Genomic DNA, 12,125 nt, shown 5'->3' on the forward strand with positions numbered 1-12,125 from the left:
GAAAACAGATGTGGTCATTTGTCTGTCAATGACTGAATTCTTGCTGTTCAAACTTTTAAATGATTCTGTTATACATAATAATCACAGCTACTATATAATAAGCATTTCCTCTGTACCAGGCTTTGTCTTAAGTGTTTTATATAAGCATTATTTCACTTAATCTGTTCAACAATCCTGTGATTTAAGTAGTATCTTGATTCTGCAGATGTGGAAACTAAAGCTCAAAGAGATGAACTAACTTGTTCAAGGTCACACAGTTTTTAGGATAAGTGATGGAGCTTTGATTTGAAACCAGATTTTTCTGATTCCAGGATCCCTACTACCAATGGTTTTATTTCTCTGTCCCTGAAATATGCCTTCAGCTTTCAGTGATCTCATGGTGCTTGTAAAGTACTTGAGCAGTCAGTCATCTCTGGAATAGGAAGCCATTAGAAGCCATGAAAGTAAGGAATTGTTTGCTGTAATGGTGGTGGTGGTGGTAGTGGTGGTTTATGTTTTCAAATATCAAGGCAAGGTTGGAAGATGCTTGCTTCGTGTAGACCTGACCTGAATGAGGCTGGCATCTGGGCTCCTTGGAATTTTCTGAATCAGTTTCATCCATTTCTTAAAGCTTAATTGAAATAAATGAGAGGTCTTAGCATTTACATGAATTTCTTTCTTTTTTTTTTTTAGCATATGACATTTTTAGTCTGTAGGTCTTATTTAGTGATTATGCATAGCAAGGGAAATAAGATTTGTAATTTATTCACTTTTTTTTTCAGTAAGGCAATAGAGGTTTCAGTGAGAGATTTTAAAAATTAGGTTGGTGAATATTTCGTAGTAAATCCTAGATACATTTTTCATTATATTTTACTCGTTTTGTACCTTTTACCAACCCTTAACAGATATGCCAGTAAAACTGAGACTTTTTTCTGTAAACATATTTCTTATCTTGTATGAGGTTAGTACCAAAACACTTTTTCAATTAGCATCCTTTTAACAGAACACTGTCCTGTACAATGACAGAATCTAATCAGTTGGCATTTCCAACCCTGAGAAATAATGATTAATGCTTACTTGAGAATGATCTTTAAGTACTCATGAGTTAGTGTTTTAAAATGTTTAGTGAGGCTTGACAAGTACAAAGTAATGTTAATCAGTCAATTATTTAGGGGATTTTCTTAACCTGACCTTAAATTTGCTCCTACTGCTTTTGTTCTTTTGATTATTTGATTTTTATTTTGTAAGAATTAGGATGATGAGAATACATCCCATCCCTCAAAATAATTTTTTTCTTCACCAGCTTTTACATTTTTAGAAGGGTTAAACAATGTCTTAAAAACTAAAGATTATTGATATGAAACTGTCTTTAAGATTTCCCTTTCTCTTTTAAAATTATTTCCTAAGGAAAGAGAATTAAGCATGCATTTTCTGTCCCTAATTTCCTAAAGCCAGAGCCAAGTAAAAACACCAAGAGGAATATGTTATTCTTTTCAGCATGAGGCCTTTTCATGAAAACAGCACTAGTGACCAGAATCTTATTCTAGTCTGTGTTGCTTGAAAAATATATGCCTTTGTAGATGTTTTCATTTACTGTCAATAATGCCAAACCACAGAAATGGTTTTTTTAATTCTGTTTTGGCCTCTTAAAGATTACACATTGCCATTACAAATTGTAATTGTTTTGTAGTTAAATCTATTCCTGAAACATTTCAGATATAAACTGATAGACCTATTAATTGTTCTGTTTTATCCTTTAGTAGATCTACATTCATGTTGTTTTAGTGGTGCCTTTTGCAAGCTTCCCTCTCATATAAAAATTTAATCTCTTGCCTTATTTTCTTCTATCGCAAATTGTATCACTTTGATTTTTATATGAACTTTTTTTTTAGTTTTAGCATATTTTCCAGAAATAATAAATACATGGAGAATGCTACAGAAATAGCATGATTCAAGTTCATGTACAATATAATGCCTATCAATAATCTGTATCAACATTCCTATTTTCAAAATGTGGTTTTGATTTGGGCGTTTCTTTTTGTAATCATTTCTACTGTCTTTATTAGATGATCTTAGTCGATCAAAGGATGCTTATAAAAAATCAACACAGTCTTGGGAATCGGACTGCCAGGTTTATGAAATGAAAATATAGGATTCCCAGTTGAAGCTGAATTTCAGATAATGAATAATTTTTTAGTATCAATATATCCTAAATATTACATGATTTTTTTTCTATTTAAGTATGTTCCAAATATTATATGAGACATACTTCTACTAACAAAAGTATTCACAGTTTATCTGAAATGTAAATTTAACTGAGAAGCCTGTATTTTATCTGGCAACTCTATTTGGAAGGCATCATGGTAGTGAAAATGAACATAGAGGCTAATGCCAAACAATCCTAGGTGGTTGTGTTACTTAAGAAGCTGTGTAGCTTTGGGTATGTCACTTAGCCTACCTGAACCTAAATTTCATGTATAAAATGGAATAAATAATACCTACTTTGCAGGTTTTCTATAAAGATTATAAAGTATGTATTTAAGACTAGATAATGTTTAAAACTCCTGGTACATAATAGATTTCCCTTAAAGAGTAGCTGTTATTATCAGAACAAAGAAGAAATACAAATGCAAGTAACCAGTCGTTTTTTTTTCCCTCCATCTTAATAAACTATGTGAGGAATCCTAATGGGAGCACTCAGCATGTAAACAACCCATTAGATTGATAATATAATAGTCCACCCAGATCTTGGTGACTGTTTACCAAATTAGAGATTTGACCACTAATAAAATATATACAAGCACTAGCCTTCTTTCTTTCCTCTGCTACTTGCCTCTTTTCATGTTACTTACCAAACATTATATAGCTTATTAGTATCAGGGCCTGAATATGTGATGCCTTTTCACATTGTTTTTTCCCTTTTGAGTTACAATTTTACTTCCATCCTGTCTTTCTTAGACATCTATTTATTAATGTGATTAATTTTTATTGAGATAATTTACATACCATAAAATTTACCATTGTAGTTTATATAATTCAGTGGTTTGGCCGGGTGCAGTGGCTCACGCCTGTAATCCCAGCACACTGGGAGGCCAAGCCGGGCTTATCACTTGAGGTCAGGAGTTCGAGACCAGCCTAACCAACATGGTGAAACCCCAGTTGTCACAACTGGAGTGGGATCATACTGGCATCTGGCAGGTAGAGGCCAGGGATGCTGCTAAACATCCCACAATGCATAGGACGGCTCCTACCAAAGAATAATCTAGCCCAAAGTGACAGTCGTGCTGAGGTTGAGAAACCCTGCTTTAAAATTATGATTCTAGTATGCCAGTTTATTTTTAAGTGGTAGTCTTTGAGTTCATCTACAATAGCCAGGTACCTTTGTGCTCCTAGCCTATTGCTATGGAGTCTAAGAGCACAAAAACAATGACAGGAGAAAGGGGAGGTACCAGTGAAGGTAAAATCATTTAGATTTTGTAGGAAGAAATCAATTCTTGCAAGTCAGGAGAATTTTGAAAGTGTTTTTAAGGCTATTTTAAACTGCTGTGTCTTTTAACATAAAGAAAAAAATTATTTCAATATAAACCCCTCCAGGCAAAGCCTTGTAGACGTATTCTCGTTATTGAGTCTTTTTCTTTTGGGTTTCTGGAACAAAATAGTTTTTGTCAAACAGCTTGTACATGCTATGAAGTATATTTAATCAATCATAATAGAAAAAAGAAACAGAGCAACTTGATGGAGGGAACTTGTAGTTGATATGTCTCTGCATTCATGATTTACCTGAACTCAAAGGAAGTTGATATTCCAGCTGATCACATTAATTCAGCTTTGTCTAATACCAACTACTGGAATGTACTCATTCACTTATGTTCCACAAATAATCTATCCAAAATAAAACAGACAATAGCTTGAAATATGTTTCAGCATTTCTGAATATTTTGACAAGTAAAAAGCTGTCATATTTGAAGGTATTTCTTTTCTGTGATAATACTGTTGATTGTTTCCTGCCCTGCATGATTAGATGTAATCATTATCACCAGCACCAGGACCACCATCATCACCATCATAGACTAAAATTCCTTGATTATAATATATCAGGATCTATTCTAAGCACTTTATGTTTGTATCATTTTTCCTCACAAAACTCCTATAAGGTAGTTTTTTCTTAATCTCAATTTTGCAGATAACAGAAAAGTACACAATAAAGGGGGTAAAATACTTGCTGAGTCATATTTCCTTACTATGTCTTCTCATGTGTCAAACTAGTTCATATTTTAACAATACATAAAGTATACTTATTGTTAAATCTGTAACATTGATGTCCTTAATTTTCTGGCACCCTAGATAATGGCAATTGAAGACTGAGTTATTTCTAAATCTTTTTTCAAGAAGAGATATTTTACAATTAATTGTCTCTCTCAAAAGTATATATATGCACATTCAGGCTGCTGTAATACCTTCCCATCTCTGCATATTTATATAAATTTAAAACTGTGCAATTTCTCCATTATATAAGTAATGGAAAGGTTTTTGTTTAACTTTGTTTATATGTATAGGAAGCAGTGAGAGAAAATTTAAAACTGTGCAATGTCTCTATTATATAAGTAATGGAAAGGTTTTCATTTAACTTTGTTTATATGTATAGGAAGCAGTGAGAGAAAACAATAAGAGAAGAGAAATGGAAGAGAAGACCAGGAGGGCAAAACTTGCAAAAGAGAAAGCTGAACAAGAAAAGTTAGAACGCCAGAAGAAAAAGAAACAACTCATTGATATAAACAAAGGTATGAAAATATTTCCAATTTTTACAAAAATGCAAGAAGTACAAAATAATTGCAGTTATTTATTTTTGGATTATAAAGTAAATTTTCATAGAAAATTCACAATAGTATTAGTTACTTGTGCTAAATTTCTCTCATGATGCTATGTGTGGTTTCCTATCTCCCTACGCTGAGCATTCAGGATTTTTGATAACCAATGCAAGATGATATTTTGTTGAGATAGTGTTTTTCTCCCTACTTTTCTTGCCATAGTATATTATATTCTGGATGAGGCAGTGGGGAGGGAAAAAGTGGGTGAGATGAAATGTGAAAAACGGGTATGGGGAGATAAGCCTTAGCTTTTAACTTCATTTTGTTGGCACATGTCTGTTGGCAGTGCAGTAACAGTTAACAGTCTTCCTTGGAAGCTTGAACATTTTAAGTCCTAAGAAATATTGACAGCACTATTACAAGTTGAATAAAATAGGGAAAGGCATCTTGCACAGCTATAAACCTAAGTACAAGATGCTGGTATGTCCATATAGTTTAAAGTAAGTTGTTTGAGGCCGGGCACAGTGGCTTATGCCTGTAATCCAAGTACTTTGGGAGACCGAGGCGGGAGGGTCGCTTGAGGTGAGGAGTTCAAGACCAGCCTGCGCAACATGGTGAAACCCCATCTCTACAAAAAATACAAAAATTAGCCAGGCATGGTGGCAGGCGCCTGTAATCCCAGCTGCCCAGGAGGCTGAGGTGAGAGAATTGCTTGAAACTGGGGGGCGGAGGCTACAGTGATCCAAGATCATGCCACTGCACTCCAGCCTAGGCAACAGAGCGAGACTGTATCTCAAAAAATAAATAAATAAATAAATAAATAAATAAATAAAGTTGTTTTATTGGTTAGCAAGAGTGACTGTATATTGTTGGTGAGTTGTTTGGTTTGGTTGGTTTACTTTCTAAAGAAGAGAGGGCAAAAAAAGAAAGTGATTGGTATCAGGTATCTGCACACTGAAAATTTAGGAATAAAAAAAGCATGCATAGTCTTTGTCACCTGAGGTTTAGAGAATTTAAGAACAAAACAAAACAAAATCTGAACAAGATACAAGGTAATATGATTAATATGGACCATGTATTACTGAAGATAACAATAGTAAAAATTGCAAGCACTCTATAATATTGACCACATGCCAAGCATGGTTGTAAGACTTTTACGTATTTATTTATTTATTTTTTTGAGTCAGAGTCTAGCTCTGTCGCCCAAGCTGGAGTGCAGTGGCTTGATCTTGGCTCACTGCAACCTCTGCCTCCTGGGTTCAAGCAATTCTCCTGCCTCAGCCTCCCGAGTAGCTGGGATTACAGGTGCCTGCTACCATGCCCAGCTAATTTTTGTATTTTTAGTAGAGACAGGGTTTCACTGTGTTGACCAGGCTGGTCTCGAACTCCTGACCTCGTGATCCACCCACCTCGGCCTCCCAAAGTGCTGGGATTACAAGCGTGAGCCACTGCACCCGGCACTTTTACATATTTTAAGTCAATCCTCACACCATCTCTATGAGGTAGGTACTATTATCATCTCATTTTACAGATAGAAAACTGAGGCTCATAGAAATTAAGGAACTTGGCCAAGGTCACACAAACAGGAAGTACTAGCACCAAGATTAGAATCCAAGTCGTCTCACTATAGAATCTTTCCATTTACCTATGCCACTGTCAGGAGAAAATGATAACAACAACAACTAACATATAGCACTTGCTATTTACCAAGAACTATTCTAGGAATTTTACATTTAGGAACCAATTTAATCCTCATAGAACCCTATTAGGAAAGTACTACTATCTCATTTTAAAATGACAAAATTGAGGCACAGAGAAGTTAAGTAACTTGCCCAAGGTCACAATGATAGTGAGAGGTAGAACCAAGATTTGAACCCAGGCAGTGTGTAACCAGAGTTAATTATTATTATGTGTTTTTTTTTTTTTTTTTTTTTTTTTTGAGACGGAGTCTCGCTCTGTCGCCCAGGCTGGAGTGCAGTGGCGCGATCTCGGCTCACTGCAAGCTCCGCCTCCCGGGTTCACGCCATTCTCCTGCCTCAGCCTCCCGAGTAGCTGGGACTACAGGCGCCCGCTACCACGCCCGGCTAATTTTTTGTATTTTTAGTAGAGACGGGGTTTCACCGTGTTAGCCAGGATGGTCTCGATCTCCTGACCTCGTGATCCGCCCGCCTCGGCCTCCCAAAGTGCTGGGATTACAGGCGTGAGCCACCGCGCCCGGCCTTATTATGTGTTTTTAAGTGTAATTATTAATTATAACAATCATTATCAAGTATTTTGCAGTAATGTCTCTTAATGGCTAATCTTCTAAAGTAATATCCGTACTGTTAAGTTTAGTCTTTGTACTTTTAAAATATATAAACATTTTCAGGAATTGACTATAGTTTATATCTTCCACCCAGGAAACAAATATAACATTTTAACAGAAGAAAAAAAGTAATATTATGTAAAAAGCTGTGTTAAAATAGAATAGTATCAACATAATTTAGCAAACGAACTTCATAATTAGAATCAGGAAAACTGGTCATGACTGAGGTCACTCTATCAGGAGGTAAGCACTAGAGTACAGCATGTCAATATGTGTTTATAGGAAGTTATCATTGAAAAGGTGAAGAAGTCAGTAGAAAAGTTCTGAAAGTGGCTGGGCATGGTGGCTCACGCCTGTAATCCCAGCACTTTGGGAGGCCAAGGTGGGTGGATCACGAGGTCAAGAGTTCGAGACCAACCTGGCTAATATGGTGAAACCCCGTCTCTACTAAAAATACAAAAATTAGCCAGGCGTGGTGGTGCGCACCTGTAGTCCCAGCTACTCGGGAGGCTGAGGCAGAAGAATCGCTTGAACCCAGGAGGTGGAAGTTGCAGTGAGCCGAGATCTCACCACTGCACTCCAGCCTGGGTGACAGAGTGAGACTCTGTCTCAAAATAAAAAAAAAAGAAAAGTTCTGAAAGTTAGCTCCTTTATGTGCAGGGAGGAGTAGTCGGAGAAGAGGCCAGAAGAGATAGTAGGGGACAGGGGACAGATTGTGAGCTCTCTTTCTTTCTTTTTTTTTTTTTTAATTATACTTTAAGTTCTGGAGTACACTTGTAGAATGTGCAGTTTTGTTACATAGGTATACACGTGCCATGGTAGTTTGCTGCACCCATCAACCCATCATCTATTTCTCCTAATGGTATCTTTCTTTCTTTTCTGCTATGCCAAGGGTCTTAATGCTGAAAGCTATGGGAAGCCCATGAATGTTTATAAACTGGAAAATGATGTACATAGTCAGGATTCTTAGATCATTTTGTTTTTGTTTTGTTTTGTTTTTTTGTTTTGTTTTGTTTTTGTTTGAGACAGGGTCTCACTCTGTCACCCATGATGGAGTGCAGTGCCATGATCTCAGCTCACTGCAACCTCCCAGCCAGAAAGGTCATTTTGACAGAAGCAGAAAGAATGTATTGGAAGGGGAAAGCCCTAAGAAAATAGATGTTATGAGGATATTGTCATAGTCCTGACAAGAGATGATGGTGGCCTGAACTAATACAGTGACAGTGAGATTTAAAAAGCAACAAGAGGTATATTAGTCAGAGTTCTTTTGAGATACAGAACTAGTAAGATGTGTGTGTACACAAACGCATATACACACACAGATTTATTTTATGGAATTGGCTCAAGTGATTATAGAAGCTGGCAAGTTTAAAATCTGCAAGGCAGGAGGACAGGCTAGAGACCCAGAGGAAAGCCAATGTTACAGTTCAAGTCTGAAAACTATCTGCTGCAGAATTCTCTCTTGCTTGGGGGATGTCGGTGTTTTTGTTCTAGTCAGGCCCTCAACTGATTGGATGAGGCCCACTCACATCATGAGGTACAAACCGCTTTACCCAAAGTTCACTGATTTAAATGTTGATCTCATCCAAAAACACCCTCACAGAAACTACCAAAATAATGTTTGACCAAATATCTGGACATTGTGGCCCAGCCAAGTTGACATATAAAATTAACGATCATGAGAGGGTGTTAAAGGACAGAATTGACAGGTGCTGATGATTGATTGGATGTGTAAATCAAAGGAGGCAAGTGTTAAAGAAGATGGTATGCTTCACAGAGAAAGCAAACTCAGGAATAGAGCACATTTTCTCAGGAGAGTTACAATGACTAATATCATTTTAAAAATGTTTAGTTCCACCTTGTAAAGATGGAAAATGTCTAAGAAGCCATTGTATATGTGATTGTGAAACTCAGGAAAGAAGTCTAAACTAACCATATCGGCTTGGGGATCATTGGTTTTTATTTGAACATTAAAGTTACAGTGTACTAGTTTGCCAGGGCTGCCATAAGAAAATGCCACAAGCTAGGTAGCTTAGAACAACAGATACATGTTGTCTGACAGTTCTGGAGGCTAGAAGTCCAAGATCAAGGTGTCAGCAGGGTCATGCTCCTTTTGAAGAGTCTACGGTAGGATCTGTGTCAGACCTCTCTCCTAGATTCTAGTAGTTTTCTGCTTTATCACAGCATAACTTCAACCTTCACATGGCATTCTCCCTGTGTGCATATCTGTCTTTTCACATGGTGTTTATTTTATAAAAATACCAGTGATATTGAATTAAAGGCCCACCCTACTTTATTTTATTTCTTTAGAGATGGAGTCTCACTCTGTCACCCAGGCTGGAATACAGAGATGTGATCATAGCTCACTGCAGCCTCAAACTCCTAGGCAGAAGCAATCCTCCTCCCTCAGCCTCCCATGTAGCTGGGAATATAGGTGTATGCTAACATGCCCAGCTGCTCTTAGTTACTGTTTTTTTTTCCTAAAATAAATATTTTAGAACAATCACCTCTTAATTACATAGTTCAACTTATAGCATGTGTGTTTGAATGGGATCACCACGGTAAAGTATAAATCAGAGGTTCTGAAACTATTTGATCTCAGAGCCCATTTACACTAAAAATCATTGAGGACCCCAAATGCCTTTTGTTTATCTAAGTTGTTTATATTGACATTTATCATCTTAGAGTTGAAACTGAGATAATTTTAAAATTATCGATTGATTCAATTAAAATAACAATAGTAAACCTTTTCATGTTAAAATAAATAACCTTTTAAATGAAAACTACCTATATTTTCCAAAACAAAAAAAGAATTAGAAGAGAAAAAGAATAATGTCATAAATCTCTTCACAGTCTGACTTAATAAGACAGCTTGATTCTCATACCTACTTTTCTATTCAATCTGATTCAATATCATTCTTCATGTAACTTCTGGAAAACTTCACGATACACTCAGGAAAGAATGAGAAATAGAAAGGCAAAAAAGTGTCAGTATTATTATGAAAATAGTTTTCACCTTGCAAATCCCTGAAATGATCTTGCGGGGCCTCCAGGAGTCCCCCGCCACACTCCAGCATTGCTGGAGTGAACAATGAAAAGAGTAAGTGGTTAAAAATGGAGCCTATCGGCCGAGTGCAGAGACTCACACCTGTAATCCCAGCACTTTGGGTGGCCCAGGCGGGTGGATCATGAGGTCAGGAGTTCAAGACCAGCCTGGCCAAGATGGTGAAACCCCATCTCTACTAAAAATACAAAAATTAGCTGGGCATGGTGGCAGGTGCCTGTAATCCCAGCTACTCGGGAGGCTGAGGCAGAGAATTGCTTGAACCCGGGGGGCAGAAGTTGCAGTGAGCCGAGATCACGCCACTGCACTCCAGCCTGGGCTACAGAGTGAGACTCTGTCTCAAAAAAAAAAAAAAAAAAAAAAGGAGCCTATCCGGTTTTGTTCTGAGAATGTAATCTTTCTCCCACACTACAGCAATTCCTACGCTCCTCCAAGTATTTATTAACCTTTCACTGTTCTCCTAAAAATGTGTCTATAACAGACAAAGAAAGAAGGGCTTATTTTGATTGTGTCTAGTTGTTATAGGACCAACAAGTTTGTATGCCTGCTGCACAGTAACAGACCAATACCCTGAGACAACTGGGATGCAGCAGAGAAAGACATTAATGATTGCAGGGCACCAAGCAAAGAGATGGGAGGAGACCCTCAAATCCATCTCCTCAAGGAGTTCTGGGCTGGGATGTTTAAGTGGATCTCGGAGAGTAGGGGGCTGGAAAATTGGAGTCATTGATTGACCAGGGCAAGGGGGATGAAATCATCAGGATGTGGAAACTGCATTCTTTGGTGAGTCAGCTTCTTGTGGGATCCTTCAGACCAGCTGACATCAGTAGTTTCATTGGTACACAGCACTGAAAGAATAGCTCCAATGGAAAACTTAATGTTTTATAATGTTCAAGTTGTTATCTACACAGCAGTTAAGGGGAACTATAATCTTGTAACAGGGTCTGTGTGATTTTGAAGCAATAAGTACCGAACAACTATGAGGAAGCAGGTCAAGCCGGTCAGAGAGCAAGCTGACTTAATGATTAACACTGAATCACTGAATGTGCCACAAGCTTGGTTTATCTTTTTCCCTGCTTTCTGTCTTTTTTTTTTTTTTTTTTTTTTTTTTTTTTTTTTTGAGACAGGGTCTCACTCTGTTGCCAAGACTGGAGTGCAGTGGCACAGTCTTGTCTCGCTACAGTCTCTGCCTCCCGGGCTCAAACGATCCTCCCACGTCAGCCTCCCCAGTAACTGGGACTATAGGCACACACCACCATGCCCAGCTAATTTTTGTATTTTTTGTAGGTGTGTGGTTTCGCCATGTTGCCCAGGCTGGTCTTGAACTCCTGAGATTAAGCGATCTGCCTTGGCCTCCGAAAGTACTGGGATTATAGGCATGAGCTACTGTGCCTGGCCTATTTTCTTTTCTTTTCTTTTCTTTTCTTTTTTTTGAGATGGAGTCTTGCTCTGTTATCAAGGCTGGAGTGCAGTGATGCAATCTCAGCTCACTACAACCTCTGCCTCCTGGGTTCAAGTGATTCTCCTGCCTCAGCCTCCCAAGTAGCTGGGATTACAGGCATGAGCCACCACGCCCAGCCTTGGCCTATTTTCATTTCTTTCTCTCCTTTCTTCCCTGATTAATTTTTAAATTTTTATAGGGATGGTTTCATAGTCTGTATGTATTTTCATTTGCTAATATTTAGTTAATTACCTTTTCAAATGTCATTGAGACCGTAAGATAAATATCCAAATAAGTTTTTATGCATATGCTCAGCTGAGTGATTTGAGCATGAAAAACAAATTTTTAAAAATTGGATTTATTTTTTATGTTTTAGTACCATAGCTCTATTTACCTATCAGTCAAATAGTAAACTACTGTTACCTTCTTGACTCATGGCCCATGTGTTACAAATATTATTATTATTTATTGTAATGTTACTTTATACTTGGACTATATGTGCCTTAGTACTTATAAATATGTTTCAAA

The 12,125-nt window shown here is 37.3% G+C and overlaps 1 protein-coding gene across 5 annotated transcripts in view; it reads left to right on the forward strand.

Moving 5' to 3' along the window:
- Window positions 1-12,125, forward strand: part of DIAPH2 (diaphanous related formin 2) — a 922,276-nt gene that overhangs the window by 695,829 nt on the left and 214,322 nt on the right. For all 5 annotated transcript variants that reach the window (XM_054677168.2, XM_054677165.2, XM_054677169.2 and 2 more), the window contains one exon: window positions 4,625-4,760. In XM_054677168.2, the coding sequence (XP_054533143.1) occupies window positions 4,625-4,760 (136 nt within the window). The remainder of the gene's footprint in view (window positions 1-4,624; window positions 4,761-12,125) is intronic.

Source organism: Pan troglodytes, chromosome X (genome assembly GCF_028858775.2).
Source record: "Pan troglodytes isolate AG18354 chromosome X, NHGRI_mPanTro3-v2.0_pri, whole genome shotgun sequence".
NCBI classification, from domain to species: domain Eukaryota; kingdom Metazoa; phylum Chordata; class Mammalia; order Primates; family Hominidae; genus Pan; species Pan troglodytes.